Raw genomic sequence first — 23,042 nt, forward strand, 5'->3', positions numbered from 1 at the left:
AATCTATTTAATATAGGTGGCGGCGGTGTAGGGGGATTAGATTAGGTGTTAATACATTTATTATAGGTGGCGGCGGTGTAGGGGGATTTAGATTAGATGAAAAAGAGCCCCGCAAAAAGCCCTTTTAAGGGCTGGTAAAAGAGCTGATTTCTTTGGGGAAATGCCCTGCAAAAAGCCCTTTTAAGGGCTGGCAATAGAGCTGTTACTTTGGGGCAATGTCACGCAAAAGGCCCTTTTTAAGGGCTGGTAATAGAGGTAATTACTTTAGGGGGATTAGATTAGGGGTTAATGTAATTAATATAGCTGGCGGCGGTGTAGGGGGATTAAATTAGGGGTTAATGTAATTAATATAGCTGGCGGTGGTGTAGGGGGATTAAATTGGGGTTAATGTAATTAATATAGCTGGCGGTGGTGTAGGGGGATTAAATTAGGGGTTAATGTAATTAATATAGCTGGCGGCGGTGTAGGGGGATTAAATTAGGGGTTAATATAATTAATATAGCTGGCGGCGGTGTAGGGGGATTAAATTAGGGGTTAATAATTTTAATATAGCTGGCGGCGGGGTAGGAGCTCACATTAGGGGGTAGGTAATATAGATGGCGGCGGTGTAAGGGGCTCACATTAGGGGGTAGGTAATGTAGATGGCGGCGGTGTAAGGGGCTCACATTAGGGGGTATGTAATGTAGCTGGCGACGGTGTAGGGGGATCACATTAGGGGGTTATACTTTTAATGTAGGTGGCGGCGGGGTCTGGGAGCGGCAGTTTAGGGGTTAAATACTTTATTAGGGATTGCGGCGGGGGATCGCGGTTGACAGGTAGATAGACATTGCGCATGTGTTAGGTGTTAGGTTTTATTTAGCAGATCGCGGTTGACAGGTAGATAGACATTGCGCATGCGTTAGGTGTTAGGTTTTATTTGGCAGGTAGTTTAGGGAGTTACGGGGCTCCAATAGACAGCGTAAGGCTTACTACGGCTGCATTTTGTGGCGAGGTGAAAATGGAGTAAGATTTCTCCATTTTCGCCACGTAAGTCCTTACGCTGTATATTGGATACCAAACTGTGCGGGTTTGGTATACCTGCCTATGGTCCAAAAAACTACGGCCGAAGGCAGAAATATACGAGCGTAACTTCTAGGTTACGCCGTATATAGGATACCAAACCCACGCAAAATTCGGCATCGCCGGCTTTTGCGGGCGACGCTGCATATCGGATCGAGGCCCTAGAAAGCTTGTTTTGTTTTGTTTTTTTATAAATAAATTGTTAGTCCAGTGCAAATTATCACTATTTACTGCAACATTCTTGTTATTTTGGTACCATGCAATTGCTCAGTCTAAAAATGTTACAAATATTGTTTTAGTGAAAAAAAAAATGGTTTAGATAGAGCAAGCAATTTTAAGAGACTTTCATCTTCTGTTATCAAATTTACTTAAAGGGACAGTCAACACTAAAATTGTTATTGTTTAAAAAGATAGATAACGCCTTTACTACCCATTCCCCAGCTTTGTATAACCAACATTGTTATATTAATATACTTAATAACATTTAAACTTGTAAATTTATTTCTAAGCCACTACAGACAGCATCTTATCACATGCTATTTTATTTGCTTTTCACAACAGGAGACTGCTAGTTCATGTGGGCCATATAGATAATATTGTGTTCACGCCCGTGGAGTTATTTAAGAGTCAGCACAACACAGCACTAATTGGCTAAAATGCAAGTCAATATATAATAAATAAAAAGTAATGTGGATACAAGGTAATCACAGAGGTAAAATGTATATTAATATAACTGTGTTGGTTATTCAAAACTGGGGAATGGGTAATAAAGGGATTATTTATCTTTTAAAACACTAAAAATTCTGGTGTAGACTGTCCCTTTAATTCTCTTGGTGTCTGTTGTTGTAAAAGCATACTTAGATATGTTCAGAAGCAGCAATGAATTACTGGGAGCTAGAGGGTGACTGGTGGCTATACACGTATGCCTTTTGTCATTGGCTCGCCAGACACGCTCTACTAGGCTCCAGTACTGCATTGCAGCTCTGGAGCTCACTTTAACTATGTATTTAACTCATTTGCAGAAGTTAAAAATAAACATTAAACAGAGCAGTAATACAATGATCTGAAATGAGCAGATCATTTTCCTTTTTCACTTTTATTCTCCTTTAAAGTAGTTATTGTTTTAAAAGATAGATAATGCCTTTACTACCCATTCCCCAGATTTGCAACACCCACATTGTTATATTAATATACTTTATAACATTTAAACCTCTAAACTTCTGTATGTTTCTAAGCCACAATAGACAGACTCTTATCACATGCTTTTGTATTTGCTTTTCACAACAGGAGACTGCTAGTTCATGTGGGCCATATAGATAACTGATCAGGGGGCTGTCAGAAGATGCTTAGAAGATGCTGTAATCACAGAGGTAAAAAGTATATTTCTATAACTGTGTTGGTTATGCAAAACTGGGGAATGGTAAATAAAGGGATGATCTATCTTTTAAAACCATAAAAATTATATTGTAGTCTGTCCCTTTAATGTTTATTTTGAAGCTAACATGGTTTGTTTGTTCAGTACTAGCCCATAGAATACTAACTGATAAGCAGAATTATCACAACTGTATTTGTGGGCAGTCAGTGACAAATCCTCAAGCAAAAAAAAACATTATTTTTTTTCAACACAGGAAATAAGTTAATAAATAAATAAATAAATAAATGTTACATTTCCTCTTTTTCAATAAAAGGAGCAATAAAAAAAACGTGTTAGGATTTATGTTGAGACATAAATCTGTGCCAATTTCACCTTATGGTAATAGAAATTATAAGAGCTATATTGCCCAAATCCCTTTTGTGCCACTTATTTTGTGTTAATAACAAAGATCTTATAAAATATTTTCACTTAAAATAAATAGAAAAAAAACAAACAATCAAACAATATCCTTTGATTAGTCAGGGTAATACTTGTTTCTTTGCCTATCCCAGCTTTAGGTATCCTACCCCATGTGGAGAATTAGATGAGTTTGGATATAACTGCCAACATTCCAAGGAAATTCCAGGGAAAACTTCGGTAACAAGCAGAGAGATCAGGCACAGACCTCCACAACTACTGAATCTTTACAGCAGCTATAGTGGTTAATTCATTAAAATATTGTATATATAAAAAACTGGTTTATTAAGGTCATCAGTGTAAGTGATGTAAGTGACCTGATTAGAAAAGAGAAAAAAAAAAGGCAAAGTTGTATTGAGTAACAAGGTAATTAAATTGTGCCTCTCAGGCTGCAGTAAAACAGTGTAACTACACATCCATATTCTGTCTCCACCTCTGGTTCCTCCTAGCTGACTCCAGCTCCTCCCTTCTCTCAGTCCCGCATGACTGAAGTTCAGCAAAGTTAGATCTACGGCTGCTGTTCTCTCATTACTCTGGAAACACATTTTTTCTTTCTTTCTTTTTTTTTTGCCACTGGATTATATTGGTTTTACTTCATTTTTACAAAAAAAGGAATTGATGACTCCCAAGGGACATAGGGTGACTACAAACTGGAAAGATCTTTAGATCACACAAGATCATCTTTAGAAGAATTCTACAAGAGAAAAAGATCAGCTAGCCAATACTGTTAGCCAAGCCAAAGGAGGGGGGTGAGGAGCTGGAAACTTTCTTCTGCAAAAGTAATCATTGTGATCTTGCAGGGAATTAATTTTGGAATGTCTGATGGTTGTAACAGAAAAGCTGCACAGATGCAGTGAATACAATGGCTAGATGTGAGTGTCCACTACATCTAGGAAAGTAAAACAAATACAATACTGATTTCTAATTCTTTGGATATACTTGAAATTCTTCTTCTCCTACTCTGGTGGATTCTATGAAGTTCTGCACAGGAGATGGGGTTCCAGGCTGTATTTGGGATTCCTACATTGCTGCTGTGGATGTTGGCACATTATTACTGTGAGGGTGAGTAGAGGGGAATTGTATAGATACCAAGGGTGACCACAGGTTATCAATTGGGAGTCAAATTTGCACATCTGTAATGCTGCTGGCAAGTACTTAATAAAAACAAACAATGTTTATAATGAGAATCACAACCCCCACTGTGTTATGTTATTTCTAGTTAGTACTGCACAGTACTGTTAGAAATATTTACAGCTCTGTGTTTGTAAACTGTGTTTATATTGTGTCTACATAGGGTTGTTACTATATTTGCTTGTATGTGTATAAAAAAATATAGCACATAAACACTAAAGTAAAGGATTTTTGCAGTTTCATGTGACACTTTAGTTGGATTAAAATTCTGTATTACCAGATAAGCCAGTTATGGTGACAACTGTACAATTTTATTTTTTGAATCTGAGTGCATTACTTATTATTGTATTAAGTTATATTACTGGCAATGTGGTGATTTGGCAACACAAGATATACAGATTTAAATGTATCACCACATTGATCTTAAATTAATATGTATAACACATTTTTGAGAAAGATGGAGGAAGAATATAAAGTCTGTTTTTGCCAGAGTTTAGGGGTAGCATCCACTTTAATATATTTGTATAATTGTAAGCAACATAGAAACATTTAACATTTACTTTCCTTGTGTTGCCACTAGATTACCAAGACTGCTAATTTAATTATTAATTTGTCTTCTGACAACCTGAATATTGTTTTACTGGGACAGTAGTTTTAATTGGTTTTAGGAGGCTGCAAAACTGAAATTTCTTTTAAGTAGGACAGTGTTGCATGGGTGTATGAGTTAACCCTTTACTAATAGAGGAAACAAATTTCCTACAGTCACCAGTGTTTGTGATTTCTTTGTGACTTGATGGAGAGTTAGCTTGTTTGAATAGTTTGTAGATAATCAATACAAATTGTAAACAGTAGAAACTGATACTGTTTTAGTGAATATAGTGTGGCAATAAAAGTGTTAAAAGTGTGCTTTGTATATGAGTTGTATATATATTTGCATATCTATCTATCTATCTATCTATCTATCTATCTATCTATCTATCTATCTATCTATCTATCTATCTAGTGTGTTTAGTTATATAGACACACACAGGTTACACAATGAATTATTTTATTCTCATTTTGTCTAATATTGGAGGAATTAACTATTTTTTTTTAATATCACCAAAAGATACTTTGTCACTATGTCACATACATAGTGACAAAGAACATAAGTTATTTTCTGGGGGCGGGAGAGGAAGAGTCACAGACCAAAAATGAAAAAAAAAAAAAAAAAAAAATGTCATTTCCAGTAAATGATCTATTGCGATTTCTGTTAATGTGTTTTCCGTATTCTTGTTTTCAGAGTAATATGTTTCTTTTTTTCTTTATATTTATTTATTTTTGTAAAAATATTCAAAGTGAATACAGAGCAGCAGGCTGGCTGTCAAAAAAAGTGACTTCTTGGGTGGGACATTTTGGGGGAAAAAAACAAAACAAAGGAACCATTTTTCTCTTGCAACTTGTACAATACAGATCTTGTCTGGTCTTTTTAGGTTTCCCTTTAAGCAATGAGTTATATATATATCCTGTATATACCTTTTGTTTCTTTCAATTTTTGTCCCTGCTTTGCTGTTATTTTTTTTGCAAAAAGAGATGATTTTTTTTAAACTTACTTTTTAGATTTTTTTAAGGAAATAACAAAAAGAATCCCTTTACAATAACAAGGGATTATTAAAGAGACATAAAGCCCATTTTTTTCTTTCATGATTCAGACAGAGCTTATTATTTTAAACAATTGCCCAATTTACTTCTGATTTTCATACTCCTAACCAAGCCCCAAATTTTTAGATGTATACTGATGTATACAGACTTCAGACTGCCTCTGTTTGTATAATGGGTCTTTTCATATGCAGGGGAGGAGGAGGGAGGGGGAGGGGAGAAGGTTCTGCTCTCATCCCCTTTCAGTGGGTATCCCATACTAATCTCATCAACCGTGCTAAACTGGGAGCTTCTAAGTAAGTTATTAAAAGGTTTTATACTGGATTTTTAGATCAGTATCTGTGCATATTCTTCTTTATCGTAGTGTCTATTATAAACAGTTAAATGAAAATTGGTGTATACTGCCCCTTTAATGGGTGCTGCCATGTTGTTATCCTAAGTTTAAAAGCCTGTTCAACCTCTTATCTTATCTCCTCTGCTGAAACCAATTAGGGACAGTTATAAACATGCTGATAACGTAATAATCGCAAAGGAGTTTGTGTCATTTTCAGTTGGAAGAGGTGATCTAGGAAAAATCGGATTATCGCCTTTGCATTGCATCTTCCTTGTACAATAAATAAACCATCCTTAAAGGGATATGAAACCCAAAATATTATTTTGTGATTCGGCCAGAGAATACCATTTAAAAAAACAAAAACTTTCCAATTTACTTCTATTATCAAATTTGCTGTGTTCCCTTGATATTCTGTGCTGAAGAGATACCTAGGTAGACATCTGGAGCACTACATAGCAGGGAATAGTGCTGCCATATAGTGCTCTTGCAAATAAATAACATTCTTGCAAAACTGCTGCCATATAGTGCTCTAGAAATGGGCCCCTGCTTTTCAACAAAAAATACCAAGAGAACGAAAAAAATTGATAATAGAAGTTAATAAGAAAGTTGTTTACAATTGCATGCTCTATCATGAAAGAAAATGTTGGGTTTTATATCTATTTAAATATGTCCATAGAGAGACTAGAACTGCACAGGCTAAGATTTGTTCAGTCCAGAGCTCTTAAAGGGACAGTGTGTAGTTTTTTTTTATCTCCCCTTTAAAGGGACAGTATACACTCATTTTCATACAACTGCATGTAATACACTACTATAAAGAATAAGATGCACAGATACTGATATAAAAATCCAGTATAAAACTGTTTAAAAACTTACTTAGAAGCTCTCAGTTTAGCTCTGTTGAAAAGGTTAGCTGGAACACCCACTGCAAGTGGGAAATAAGTCCCTCCCCCCCTCCCCCTTCTTTTGCATATGAAAAGACCCTTTACACAAACAGGAGCAAGCTGGAGTAGGTATACGTCGGTATTCTCATAAAACTTTGGGGCTTGGTTAGGAGTCTGAAAATCAGAGCAATGTTATTTAAAAATAACCAAAACTATAAATTTTAAAACAAAAAACTTTATGGGCTATATAAATAGATCATCTACAAAACATTTATGCAAAGAAAAAAATGAGTGTATAATGTCCCTTTAATGTGTTTCTAATTGTCCATTTTACCAGCTGAAATATATTTACAAATAATTAATTTACCTTTATGTTGTCATTTAAAATAGCTGGTTTTGCCTGTTGTATCGACACCTATACTGAAAAATTCCCTGGTATACACAGGTACAGTGTGCTTACCTGTTCTCTTTTTACGCTGTCTTCGTTTCAGCTGTCAAGCACACATGCTAATGACACCTTAGTCCTTTACAAATATGGTTGAAGCTAGAAAATGTGTCACTTACACCATATTTGTAAAGGACTTAAGCATTTGTGGTGTTTAAAAATATAGCTGCTCAGGGGATTAAAAAAATAAATGTTGTGTAGCTTTTAGCGGACAGCCATATGAAATAATACTGGATTGCTCAGTTTCAGTTCCGGACACCTGGCATTCCTATATAAATGTTAATACACTGTTGCTGTACAAATGTATGTTTATGGAATGTGTCAGAAATCTAGTTTTAAGAGCAGAGTTAAAACATGTAAAATATGTAATTTAGGGAAAAATAAACAATGTATATAAAACTTAAAGGGGCAATACAGAATGTATGGGATAGAAAAAAATATAGGGGTGTTGTACATAAATAATTAAAGGAACATGAAACCAATTTTTTTCCTTTCATGGTTCAGTTAGAACATACCATTTTAAACAACTTTCCAATTTACTTCTATTATCAATTTTGCTTCATTTATGTGATATCCTTTATTAAAGGAGCAGAAATGCACTACTGGGAGCTAGCTGAACACAATAACCAGCCACTTGTAATGGCTGATTATTCCCAGAGGCAGACCTTTTTTTATGACATTTTTTTAGTCAAACATTTTCTGTGGGTCATTTTGAAATTAAATACAATTTAAAATTAGGCAGTTATACTAAAGCAAGCAGCTCAACTTCAATATACTGATTAACTGAAGAATAAAGCAATTTTTAAAGGTTTATATATTATATTGCAGCAGTTAAAAAAGGCAATCATCAATCAATGTGCTGCTGCTTTGCAGTGTTTATTTGACTGTTCTCTTCAAACAGTGCTTCGCTATGGCTGCACTGTGTTAAAGGGACAATCTTCTCCAGAATTTTTATTGTTTAAAAAGATAGATGATAATCCGTTTATTATCAATTTTCCAGTTTTGCTTTACCAATACAGTTATATTAATATACTTTATACCTCTGTGATTACCTTGTATCTAAGTCTCTGCAGACTGCCCCCTTATCTCAGTTCTTTTTACAGACTTGCATTTTAGCCAATCAGTGCTGACTCCTAGGTTACTCCATGTGCGTGAGCACAATGTTATCTATATGTCACACATGAACTAATGCCCTCTAGCTGTGAACAACTGTGAAATGCTTTCAGATAAGAGGTGGCCTTCAAGGGCTTAGAAATTAGCATATGAGCCTACCTAGGTTTACCTTTTCAACTAAGAATAATAAGAGAACGTAAAAGTAAATTGGAAAACTGTTTAAAATTGCATTCCCTCTCTGAATCGTGACAGTTTAATTTGGACTTTAAGGAAAATGTACACAATGCAGCCAGAGCAAAGCGCTATTTAAAGAGAACAGCCTGTTGTGGAGAAACTCTGCAAACCAAAATTGCTAACGGTTCCCTCATGTATCCCATTCTCTCTGCAGACATGCTGCATTTTCTGCGATGACACCTTTAGATCACAGCATGTTCTGCCTTGGAGTGATTATTTATCGCATGCCCGCAAACAGGCAAATTTGCCCGTATGTGGGCACGCAATAAATTAGCGCTCCCCTTGTAAATTAGCCCTAAATGTATCCCAGTGCTGCAATATCACCAACTCTAACTGTGACATTTTGTTGTTTGTGATATTATGAGCAGTCATATGCCCATGCCACTTTATTGCAACTTCGTTGTTGGTAATATTATGTCTACCATCCCACGTCCCTTTTAATATTATAAAAAAAGACATTAAAGGCATTTATCAATTATTATTATTATTATCGGTTATTTGTTGAGCGCCAACAGATTCTGCAGCATTAATGCAATAATAAAATACCTTTATTTTTACAGCATTTTATTATGACACAATGGCTCCTTGGTAACAATAAGTCAAACTGTAGCAACGTTAAACACATAGCTAAAGTCCTGCTTGGGAATCTCAATGCATTGCTTGCTCATAAGCAGGACACAACTACTTAACCAATTAGGAGTGGCATACACATGTATCTGCCAGTCATCCAGCTGTGTCCTCAGGCACACAAGCTTGGTGCATGAGCTGAACTATGTTTTTAAAGGGACAGTAAACATCATGAGATTTGTTCATAAAATGTTTAGCTATGTATAATGAAACAACTTTGCAACATACTTTCGTTATTTATTTTGTCCTCTTTTCATGTAATTTAGCTCTGAAGATTGAACAATTTCTAATTTGCAGAACTTAAACTGCACCATGTTGACTTATCCAACCCTGCTACATATCTATCCCTTACTGGCTTTAACCGATAACAACTGCAAAATAATGCACTCTACACTAATATTTCAACAGTGCTGTCTGAGGACTAAAGCCCAGATTGGCTTGTCTAAATAAGGCAAGGGTTGGCTTTGGCTATTGATAAATAATTGCAGTAAAAAGGATGTTAATTTTTTTTAAAAAAGTCAAAACTTGGCTGATATGTTATTCTATAGCAACAGAACAGAGATGTCTTGTATTTTTTATTTTAATCTATGTGTGAGAGTTAATTAAAGGGATATGAAACCCAAATGTTTTATTTCATGATTTTAAGCAACTTTCTAATTTAGTCCTATTATCAATTTTTCTTTGTTCTATTGGTATATTTATTTGAAAGAGCAGGAATGGGTAGCATTTGCTGATTAGAAAGTTTCTTAAAATTGCATGCTCTACCTGAATCAGGGTTTCATATCCCTTTAAAAACTTAGGTACCAAGAAACATTTGTATAATAATATACTCTTAACAAAATACATTTTTAGAATTGCGTAACAGGTCCCTTTAAATGTCTGCAAAATCCAAGATATAAGATTTCAGTTATAACCTGCCACTACATTTTTATGACGTTTTTTGATTGCAAAATTATCTTTTTTTTATTACAGAAGATTATAACTTTTTTGAGACACTTCCTCAATTGAGAAACTTTATTTTCAAGCACAAAAGTTTGTTTATTGTATTGTAAATGATTTTCAAAACTAGCGATAATTAAAGCTGTCATTGCGTTCCGTCCAAAATAAAACATCCTGGTTGTAATGTCCTATTAGAGGCTCCGAGTATAAAATGAGCAGATGTATGAAAAATAATTTGCTTAACTTTTACAGACTATTCGTTTTTTGAGAACATTTGCTATGATTTATTTTCAGTCTACAGTAGACATTTGCACATCAGAAAAATTTGTTTCGGTTCATTTCGGACTGATTCAAATTTTTTCGAATTTCGGTTCGGATCGATTCGAAGTCGGAAACATTAGAATGTATTTGTTTCGGATTCAAATGCATTCGGATGTATTCATTTTGGATTGATTAGTAAATTCGGAAGTTCGATATGTGTTATGTTGATTCAGATGGTTCCAAGTTACACAAACGGAATTATTTCACTGTTCTATCTCACTAAATCTCACTAAATTTATTTGTTATACTGAATTGTGATTAGTCCATGGGCATTCGAATACATCCAAACTAATTCAGATTTATTCATTACAAAATGCATTCGGATTAATTTAGTTTCGTTGATAGGGTAATTTGGAAATTCGAATCGATTCAAATCTCTGAATTTTGCGAATTCGTCTAGTCTACAGGCATGAAGCACTTTACATAGGTCTCAATTATTAGATTATATACTTTTAACAATGTTCTACATATTTATTTATTTACATTTAGAAGAAGCTATTTTGCTGTTGTTTGCATATGGATAGTAAAACACTTTAAAGGGACAGTCTAGTCCAAAAAAACCTTTCATGATTCAGATTGGGCATGTAATTTTAAACAAACGTATTCTTAGTTGAAAGCTTAACCTATGAGGTTCATATGCTAATTTCTTAGACCTTGAAGGCTGCCTCTTAAGAATGCATTTTAACAGGTTTTTCACCACTAGAGGGTGTTAGTTCATGTTTTTCATATAGATAACACTGTGCTCATGCACGTGAAGTTACCTGGGAGCCATCACTGATTGGCTAAACTGCAAGTCTGTCAAAAGAACTGAAATAAAGGGGCAGTTTGCAGAGGCATAGATACAAGATAATCACAGAGGTAAAAAATATATAAATATAACTGTGTTGGTTATGCAAAACTGGGGAATGGGTAAAAAAGGGATTATCTTTCTTTTTAAACAATAACAATTCTGGTGTAGACTGTCCCTTTAAAGCAGGGTGGATTTGATTAAAAGGATCACTCAAGTCCATGTTAAACTTTCTTGATTTAGTTACAGAACACAATTTAAACAACTTTCCAATTCGCTTCCATTATATAAATATGCACAGTCTTTTTATAAGCACACTTTCTGAGGCACTAACTCCTACTGAGCATGTGCAAGATTCACGTAATATACATATATGCATTTTGTGATTGGCTGATGGCTGTCACATGATGCAGTGGGAAGGAAAGTAAAACTAACTGAAATTTGTCAGAAAAAAAATCTACTGCTTATTTGAAATTCAAACATTGATTTTGCATTGTCTATTTATTATACATGTATTGATTATAATATTCTACTGTGTCTTGTGGTCATTTAAATCAAATTGATTTAAATCACAATTAAAATCAATAGTCCGAATCACTAAAGAATATTTGAGGGTTTCCTTTCCCTTTAAATTATTTCACTATTGGCAACAAATGGTTTTAACACATAGCTAAATTCAGTTCCAGAGCTCTAATCAGTGGTTTTCAAAGCGTGAGGCGGTCTCCCTAGGGAGCCACGTGAGCAGTGACACCTTTCATTATCCTATGGAACCAGAAGCTGCAGATGACTTTGGCAAACATAGAAGGGTTTTTAAGAGCCGTCAATGACCCTTGCCATGTAGTGATGGAATAAGGCAAAGGGCTGGATGTAGGTGGGAGAAAGGCACTGAGATTGAAACCTCTCATAGACTGTGTTGCATTTGTTCTCTTAGTCAGTAATGTGTGTTTAACAGAGGAGTAACAAAGTGCAAATTGAAACCTGAGAGAGACTCTCTTATGGTTGAGTAGAATCAGCTCTTGAGATCTGTGTGTGATCCATGAATCAGATGTAAATTCCCCAAATTAAAATATTTTAATTTTCTTTAAAGACATAAAAGTAACCACTATTATGGCGGAGGGGGGGGGGGCGCTGTCTTGTAAATTTTGTCAGAGGAGAGGCCCGTCACCTAAGACTTTGAAAACCTCTGAGTTAAGGGGACCCTATAATGTCATAATAGCGCAATATAGTGACACCAGAATAATAAATAAAAAAAACAAGATTTGTTTTTTTTTTAAAAGCGTCTTTATATATTGTTTTTTTATTGTTTCACTATTGTCAACAAAGGAGTATTACGCATAATTAAAGTCATCTCCAGAGCTTCAATGCACTTATATTCCAGCAACGAATATGCTGTGTGATTGGTAACTACACACTCATAATTTGTTTACTGGCCGGTGTTCAGCTTAGGATCAACAGGAAAGGCTTTAAAGGACCATAACATACAGTAAAATGGCTTAATCAAGAAATGCATAATACGCAATACAATAATATATATATATATTTATTTATATATATTGTGAACTCTTGCACATGCTCAGTAGGAACTTGAGCCTTATAAAGTGTGCATGTTAAAAGAGTGTACACAATTTCATAATGGTAGAAAATTGGAAAGATTTTTTTTTTAATTGTACTCTCTGTCTGAATGATAAAAGAAAATTGTTGACCTTAGTGTCCCTTTAACTATGTGTTTAACCCCTTGGTGGGTTACAACCCATTAGCACATTTTCTTATTGCACTTCAATGACCCTTTAATTGCCAATCAAGCAAGCGCCAAGTAACTTGTCTGCCATTTTTTTAATGGGACAGGCAGTTTGGCTGTACTAACTGCCCGCAAATATAATTCTTAAAGAAAAATGGTGAGTGGGGGATTGGGGGAACATGAGGACACACAACAGCAACAGACATTTACGTTTACTATCCCTTTAAAGGGACAGTAATGTCAAAATTAAACTTGCATGAATCAGACAGAGCATGCAACTTTAAATAACTGTCTAATTAACTTCTATTTTCTAATTTGTTTCGTTCTTTTGGTATCCTTTGTTGAAAAGTATAACTAGGTAGGCTCAGCTGCTGATTGGTGATTGCATGTGTATGCCTCTTATATTGGTTCACCTGATTTGGGACTAGATTACGAGTGGCGCACTAACTGTTGCACGCAAACGAAAAGGGCTTTATCATGGCTCTTTGTGCACGCTAGAAGTATTGCTCATATTACAGGTTGAAAGTAGATGCAAACGTGTGAGCGCAATCAAGATTTAACCAGAGCTCTGTCGTGCTGACCTTACGAGTGTAATTGTTACACTTGAATAAAAAGTTGCACAAAACAGCACAAATACATTACACAGTACATTTACACCAATAATAACACTATCTAATAACAATTATTTAATAAAAATATTGCATAAAAAATTATAAGGTCTCAAAGATATGAGGTCTCAGGTTTTAGAAAAAATATGTCTAAATATGTATATGTGTGTGTACATGTGCATTTATGTATTTATATGTGTATATATGTGTTTACAAACATATATACACATAAAAACACATTAATACATATGACTACACACACACATATATATACAGGTAGCCCTCAGTTTACGCCAGGGTTAGGTTCCAGAAGGAATGGTTGTAAATTGAAATCGTTGTAAATTGAAGCACTGATTATAATGTAAGTCAAAGGGAAGTGAGAGAGTTAGGTTCCAACCCCCTCTCAAAATTGTCATAACACCTAATACATTATTTTTAAAGCTTTGAAATGAAGACTTTAAATGCTAAACAGCATTATAAACAGTATCAAATAATCACACAACACAGAATATATAATTAAAGTAAGTTAAATGAACAAAAACATTTGCTAAACTGCATTATAAACCTTATGAAATAATCACACAACACAGACTTTACTTGCATTTTTCTGCAAACAGTTCTTTCTATGCATTCCAATCTGGACTGATTTATAGACTGGAAGATCTTGTTCCTATGAAAGCTGCTTGATAGCTCATGTCTAGCTAGACTAATTAATTCCAGCCTGTTTGTGTGCTTGGTTTGCATATCTTTGCTGCAACACAAGCGGACAGCTCCACCTACTGGCTATTTTAATCAATGCAATGCTTCTCAATGCTTTTCAATAGCAGTCACATGACTGAAAAAAAAGGTTGTTATTCTGAACCGGCGTAAATCGAGGGCCACGTCAAGTAGTGACGTTTCGGGATCGTTAGCCCCGTGCTCAGACCCCGAAACGTCACTACTTGATGTATTAAAAAATACCATATTTATAAGACCCGGCGAGTGCGTTTCTACATGTTGCTATTATCGTTATTATTTATGCACCCCGGGCAATTTGAACATTAGAGAGTGTGTGTAGGGCCCCTACAGTATTTATATATATATATATATATATATATATATATATATATATATTTATATTTATTTTTATGTGTGTGTGTGTGCTTTGGAGCCCTTTGCAGTCAGATAGCTGAAAACATGAAAAAATAATATATATTTGCAATATTCATATTTAATAATGTGTTAACTATGTATTTACTGTAAATATTTTAAATTCCAATGTTCTTCACATAGGGGAATATGTTCTAAGTATTTCTAAATAGATATTCATATATATACCGTATATATATATATATATATATAGAGAGAGAGAGAAAGAGAGAGTGAGATTTTACCAGAAAACCATTATATATATTTTTATATATATATATATATATATATATATATATATATATATATATATATATAAATATGTATTTATGAATAAGTAGAACGTATTCTGCTATGTGAAGAACATTGGAATGTGAAATATTAATATTTCATGTCAGGTTAGTGCACTTGAGAAAATACAATCAGGTTTGCGCAACTTGTTGGGTCTTAGTTTTTTTCCACTTTCCGTGCTCTATTGGCGGAATACGTTAACGTGGTTGCAATATTTGAACTTCTGCTTTTTGTGCGTGTTGGGTTAGCACAAGTGCAAAGACTTTTTACTTTCAACTTGTAATATGCGCGTTACTCGACGCACGGAAAAAAGCTTATTTCTAGTGAAGTTAATGCAAGGGAGCGCAAACTACCGCTCCACTCGTAATCTAGACCTTGCTCAGCTAGCTCACAGCAGCGTATTGTTATTCCTTCAACAAAGGATACCATGAAAATGAAACAAATTTAACAATAGAAGTAAATTGGAAAGTTGCTTAAAATTGCATGCTCTATCTGAATCATGAAAAAATTGGGGTTTCATACTGATCCCATATTTTTTGTTTCATGTTGCAATTTTAAGCAACTTTATTATTTACTCCTATTATCAATTTTTCTTCGTTCTCTTGGTATCTTGAAAAAGCAGGAATGTAATCTTATGAGCCGGCCCATATTTGGTCAGCATCTGGGTAGCACTTGCTGATTGGTGGCTAAATTGTAGCCACCAATCAGCAAGCGCTACACAGGGTCCTGAACCAAAAATAGGCAGGGTCCAAAACTTACATGCCTGCTTTTTCAAATAAAGATACCAAGAGAAAGAAGAAAAATTGATCATAGAAGTAAATTAGAAAGTTGCTTAAACTTGTCTGTTCTATCTGATCAGTATCCCTTTAAACCTAAAAACTGTTATTAATAAAAAAATCACCCATGTTATACTCTATAATGTAGGTTTTAACTGATATTTTTGGAATATATATAGATATATATTTTTTAGAACTAGGTAGTTATTGGCTTGTAATGCACTTTAGGCCGTTTTTCATTGCTGTCTTTACTAGCATGGACATAACAAAGCAGAGGTCTCATAAAGTATTAGCTTGGCATACTTCAAATTCCTGAGTAAAAGGGCTTATCTATCTCCACCTGCTAATCAGTCTAGCAACCTTAAGTTCTGAATCCGCAAAACTGTTATCATCCAATTCCATTGGGACCTCCAACAGGCTTAACCTCTTGAGTGCCAAAGAGATAATGTCACATATGGTTAAAATTAGAGGGACATCCAAAAATGATCTTTCATGATTCAGATATAGCATAGAATTTTAAACAGTTTTCAAATGTACTTATATTATGTAATTTGTTTTGTTCTCTTGCTATCCTTTGTTAAATATCATATCTAGGTAGATTCAGGAGCTGGGTGCTAGCTGCTGATTGGTGGTTGCACATATATACCTCTTATCGTTGGATTATCAATGTGTTCATCTAGCTACCAAGTAGTACATTGCTGCTCCTTTATTAAAGGATACCAAGATTGGATTGAACAGCAATTGCAGCAAAAAGTGTGTTAATCTGTTCTAATAATGCTCAGACTCTGTTGTATGTTAATGTGTTGGAAGACTGCAGAGTATTACAAGTTGTTTACTGTCTTTTTAAAGGGACATAATACTCATATGCGAAATCACTTGAAGGTCATGCAACATAACTGTAAAAATCTGACGTGAAATTATCACCTGAGCATCTCTATGTAAAAAGGGAAGATATTTTACCTCAAAATGTATTCAGCTCACCAGAGTAAGTGTTCTGCGAACAATTATACTTCATCTGCTATTGAAAAAAACAAACAAGCAATAACCAATCAAAATCAGTAGTGCTGAACTCATGCTTTGGTGTGATTTCATAAGGTTTCACTGAAATCTTGTGAGATACCAGATGCACATTCCCTTGCAAGTCCTGGGACTAGCAATCTCTTTACAGATGGTGTGTGAATACTTAGGACATTTTGAGGTAAATATCTTGCTTTTTAACATAGAGATGTTCAGGTAATATTTTCTAGTCAGCTTTTTACAGCTATGCTGCATCACTTTCAAGTGCTTCAACATTTGGGTATCATGTCCCTTTAAGTACAGACCCTCAAGCAAAGGGGCAAACTATTTTGCAGCAACAGCAAGCAAAATACATATTGAATATACAGTTTAATGTTGTTATAGTTTCATTAATTAAATTAATTAATTAGGCTATGGCCATTTTTTTTTGTTTTGTTTAAAGGACCAGTAAGTAAATACAGTATATTTGCATAATCAACAAATACATGATAAAAAGACAATGCAATAGCACTTAGGGGTCGATTTACTAATGTGTGGGCAGAGATAATCTGCTGTAGCGGATCAGGTCCGCCGCACATCGATAAATGCCAGCAGCATACGCTGACGGCATTTATCATTGCACAAGCATTTCGTGTGGCCGCTAGCAGGGGGTGTCCATCAACCTAATCATATCCGATCGGGCTGATTGCTGTCCGCCACCTTACGACCGCTGCTTCTTAACTTCCGCTTCAGGCGGACCTGAAGCGGAGTGGGTCGGATACAGCATCCGCTGCTTCATAAATCGACCCCTTAGTCTGAACTTCAAATGAGTAGTAGATTATTTACTGACACATTTCAAAGTTATGTCTATTTCCACTCCCCCTGTTATCATGTGACAGCCATCAGCCAATCACATATGCATATACCTATATTGTGTGAATTCTTGCACATGCTCAGTAGGAGCTGCTGACTCAAAAAATGAAAATCTAAAAAGCCCACATTTTGTAAAAAGAAGTTAATAAGAAAGTTGGTTAAAATTAAAATCATTAAAGTGTTTTTTTGTTTGAAAATCTTGGAAATTCCTTCATAATTTCCTCACAGGATATTTTTTTTTTGTCTTCAAGGAAACTTTAAAACTTCCAGTTATGCCATCTGGGGTTTTCTCAAAACTGGAATTTAGACTTATTAAATTAAATTCTAATCCTCTTTGAGTGGTTTTAGAGAGGCAGCCCATATCAGTTCATTCTTACCCCACAAACAGTTCTTTCATTTTACTTCATTCAAGGAGAATGTACACTTTTCATTTCAATTTCATCTTCTTGTGTTACTGGATGTGACTCTAGTTCCTGTTATGGTTAAGAGGGGGAACAAATGATATAAGTAGTTCCTTTTTATAAAAAAAAATGTTCCTACACAATAGTGAAAATTAATGTTTTTCATTATAGTTTGATACTCCTTAAAGGGACATTAAACAGTTGGGACAAGCAGTCCTCTGTGGCTCAGAGTATGATAATAGAAGTAAATTAGAAAGTTGTTTAAAATTAAATGCTCTATCTGATTCATGAAGAAAGATTTTGGGTTTCATGTCCTTTTAACCTGAGCTATTTTCACCCATGTGCTGAGCTGTTTTGGAGTTTTTAGATGCTGCTCACATTTAAAGGGACAGTCTAGTCAAAATTAAACTTTCATTATTCAGATATGACACGTCATTTTAATCAACTTTCCAATTTACTTTTATCATCAAATTTGCTTTTTTTCTCTTAGTATTCTTAGTTGAAACTAAACCTAGGCAGACTCATATGCTAATTTCTAAACCCTTGAGGGCTGCCTCTTATCACAGGCTTTTTAAATTCCTTTTCAACACAAAGAGACTAAAAGTACACGTGGGCCATATAGATAACACTGTGTACAGGCACAGGGAGTTATTTAAGATTTAGCCCAAAACAATGCTAACTACAAGACAATAGATAATAAACAGTCACAGTCATGTGATCAGGGGGCTGGAAGAAGGTTCCTAGATACAAGGTAATCACAGAGGTAAAAAGTACATTAATATAACTGTGTTGGTTGTGCAAAACTGGGGAATGGGTAATAAAGGGATTATCTATCTTTTAAAACAATAACAATTCTATGGTAGACTGTCCCTTTAAGCCCTATTGTAGGTCATTTTTCAGTGAGAAACCTACACACATTGCGTGGTTAAAGTGTTAAACCTCTTTGGGGTTTTTTGGAAAACCTGTAGAGGAAAAACAGAGGCGCCACATCGAGTAGTATAGTCTAATAAATCCAGCAGTAAGAGGATCCTGAGCCTCTAGTAGTGGCAACTCACCAGATGCAGCGGCACAACCGGAGTGCTATCCTGTGCAGCACGGGACCTACACAGTTGCCCGTAAGACTCAGAGAGACGTCAGGATACGTCCGACGTATAGGCAGGTGACTGGATGAGCCAATCGGGAGAGCCCAAAGAGGGATGCAGTCAAAGTGGAGACCGCAAGCTCAAATGCAAATGAAAATCCAGGAGCACGGATAATGTAAAAGTGTAAACTTTATTTGTTACACACAGGGTTTTCATTTGTATTTGAGCTTGCGGTCTCCACTTTGACTGCATCCCTCTTTGGGCTCACCCGATTGGCTCATCCGGTCACCTGCCTACACGTCGGACGTATCCTGACGCCTCTCTGAGTCTTACGGGCGACTGTGTAGGTCCCGTGCTACACTAGATGGCACTCCGGTTGTGCTGCTGCATCTGGTGAGTGGCCGCTACTAGAGGCTCTGGATCCTCTTATTGCTGGATTTATTAGACTATGCTACTCGATGTGGCGCCTCTGTTTTTCCTCTACAGGTTTTTTCTTAATCATTTATCTACTAAGAGTGTGGCCTTCCACTGACTTTTCTCTCCATCTGTTTGCGGCCACAAGCGCACATCCTGTTGGGATCTTTGCCATCTCTCCTTTTGATTCGGGGGGTTTTAACACATAGGACCCTATGATTTAACTCTCTCTGCTCTGGTGAGATTATCTAGGAGTTTTAGAAAAGCAAATTTTAGGTTGAGAGTAGTTTATTTAGAGTTCTGGATGTGAAGGAGAGACACATACATTGCAATATAATGCTTAAAGGGACCCTAAACACCTTCTGGTTTCTCATATTAAGTTTTTTTTTTAATAAAATAGTTACTGATTTGCATCTTTATTGTGTTTTTCCTTTTTTTTTATTACCCTTTTAATATTTATTTCTGTTTCAAATACTTACCTAAACCACCGCCTATTAAAAGTAATGATCGCCGCCATCTTGTAACGCACGTTACAGCTGATGCCTGTCACGTAATGTGCGCACCCATTTCCACTACCGCAAATACAAAGAGAGCAGTCTCCACAGAATCTATGAGGCTCGTACTCAGCAACCTTGTGAACGAGCTTCATACATTCAGTGGAGCCAATGTTACTGATTGACAGCTGTGTTAGAGGAATTTACTTTCTCTGAAGCTAGCTGTAAGAATCTACGGAGAAAAGGGTAATTTGCAGCCACATAAAACTTATACTGCAGTGCTTGGCTGTCTCTGTCTGGTCATTTATCCCTGTTGTGTACGGAACAGGACTACATTCTTTGGCTGACATTTCCCTACCCCTAACAAAAGTCAAACAAAGCTTTCCCTACAGTATCTGCTCTGATCTTCCTAATGCCTATTCCCTATCACATGCGAGCACAGAGAGTGTGAGCTGCCGGGCAGAGCCGCAAATCACAGCCTAGGAATGCAACAGATTTGCATAATGTCCGATCAGCAAACACTCTGACAGGCTTGAACGGAGGGGAGGGGGGGGGGGGGGCTTGGAGAGAAAGGTGAGGGGTAAGAAGGGCGGCACACAGCTTATTGTTTCAGAATTCAGACAGCAGATGATTAGGACACAGAAGCTGCCTCGCTGGGCGACAGATCCCTAACCCATCCCTCTTTCCCTTGCACTACAAGAACTTATTTTCCCTTCTCACCAGAGAGAAAAAATATTTTAAATGTGCACATAGGAATGAATAAATAACATACATAAATTAAACTTGAAATAATAAATGTAATTGTATTAGCTATATAGCAATCAATAGCTGATGCTGCTTAAAAATCTATTATTGTGCAAAAAAAAAAAAAGCTAAAGATAATCCCTGCAAATGTTATAGCAGCAGAAGTTTTTTTTACTTATGCTGTGAGAGCAATGTCTACATGCGTGCACGCTCACAGCAATAAGCACAGACTTCACCATGTCTGCACAGATTCGTCAGGGAGCAGGAACAAAGCACAAGTAAATGTAAAAAAAATAAAAAATAGGAACACCTATAATAAAAAAAAATGTGATTTGCATTTTAAAAACTAAAACGGCATTATGACTAAAAAAAAACAAAAAACCCTAATGACAAGTGTTTAATGTCCCTTTAAAAAGCCACCAAATTATTTGTGTTTTTGACCATCAGGCGCATAGAAAATATGCAATTTTTCCACTATCGATGCTCCAAATGGAGCTTGCATATTTTGTGCTAAAATGTCCCCGTAAAGACAATTCCTTTATAAAATATACCAGTAATTTAATTTACTATTATTTGCTATAAGGATTGTGTTTGACTACGTTGTATAGCAGATTTGTCCAAAGGCAGATCGGGATGTGTTAGTAGATGTCTTAAAGGAACAGTCTAGTCAAAAATAATCTTTCATGATTCTAATAAGGCATGCAATTTAAAACAACTTTCCAACTTACTTTTATCATTTTGCTTTGTTCTCTTGGCATTCGTTGTTGAAAGCTAAAGCTAGGTAGGCTCATATACTAATTTCTAAGACCCTGAAGTCCACCTCTTATCTCAGTGCTTTTTGACAGTTTTTCACAGCTAGACAACGCTAATTTGTGTGTGCCATATAGATAACATTGTGCTCCCTCCCGTGGAGTTATTTATGAGCCAGCACTGATTGGCTAAGTCTGTCAAAAGAACTGAGATAAGGGGGCAGTCTGCAGATTTTCATATCACATGTACTTTTTTTTTAAAGTTATTTAACCCCTATGTTAAAGTGACACACATCAATTGGTTGTTGAACCCTTTGGTTGCCATAAACAAGTATATTTATTCCTTGGTTACAAATAGGACATACAGTTATTTAACCTCTTGCTTGCCAGAAACACAGACATAACAGTTGTTTGAGCGTTAAAAAACAATTACAGCAAACAAGGTGTTAATCTATTCTAAAGACGTTCATCACTACGTATTGACCAGGGGATGTGTGGACATTTTCCTATTGGTGACCATATTTGAAAACTAAAAAGTATTACAAACTGAAGCTTGCTGTGATATTACACTTTTTTTCTGTTTATATATAAAATTATTTACATATAGTAGAAAACAATAAGTCATTTGCTGAGAAGAGGGACAAACAAGGTCAATGCATTCTCTCCTAGCGCCAAATTATTCCTTATAGATATTCTACACTCATAGATGTCTAATTACTCTAATCACTAGTCATTGGTCAACCCAAGCTAAATACTTTATCTGCCTCACAGAATTCCTTCTGGCTTTGTGTCAGACCTAAACAATAAATTGTGATTGCTTTTAATCTGCCAGACATTGTTGCTACTGGCTATGTATCGACATAACCATTTGCAGTGTATATCATCAAGTAGCTGTTTTCTTTAAATCTTCTTGTGTTGATGAAAGCTATAATTTTGTTTAGTATACCTGGGCCTGAGGCTGGTCTAAATAGTTAAAAGTTAGCTGGCAGCTAGATATTTTTTAAGAGACGGGGAAAAATGGGAACTGTTTGAATTTTGAAAATAATTATTTTAATAAATAAGTAGTAAATTTTAGTGGGCACTTTCCCCTTACAAATATCAATAGATGTAAACAGATATAAATTTAAACGGACAGTAAAGTCACAGTTAAACATTATTGGTTCAAATAAAAGCCTCCATGTACTTATACAGTGGATGTGAGCCTGGTTACCGCAATGTAAGAAGCATTAGTCATATGAACATTTGTTCGGGGTGATCAAGTAATCACTGTGTAGCATGTATCAGAGTCAGAAACCTGAAATCTGCAGGTTCTACTCTAGCCACTCTAGGTGCAGTGGAGAAAACACAATTTTAAAGGGACAGTCTACCATAGAATTGTTATTGTTTTAAAAGATAGATAATCCCTTTA

General features: G+C 35.5%; 1 protein-coding gene across 1 annotated transcript in view; it reads left to right on the plus strand.

The window, feature by feature from the left end:
• Nucleotides 1-3,376: 3,376 nt before the first annotated feature.
• NOTCH2 (notch receptor 2) overlaps nt 3,377-23,042 on the plus strand; it is a 279,864-nt gene continuing 260,198 nt past the window's right edge. Inside the window, exon 1 of the mRNA XM_053693095.1 lies at nt 3,377-3,952. Within this exon, the coding sequence (XP_053549070.1) occupies nt 3,883-3,952 (70 nt within the window). The 5' untranslated portion in view covers nt 3,377-3,882. The remainder of the gene's footprint in view (nt 3,953-23,042) is intronic.

Source organism: Bombina bombina, chromosome 10 (genome assembly GCF_027579735.1).
Source record: "Bombina bombina isolate aBomBom1 chromosome 10, aBomBom1.pri, whole genome shotgun sequence".
NCBI classification, from domain to species: Eukaryota; Metazoa; Chordata; class Amphibia; order Anura; family Bombinatoridae; genus Bombina; species Bombina bombina.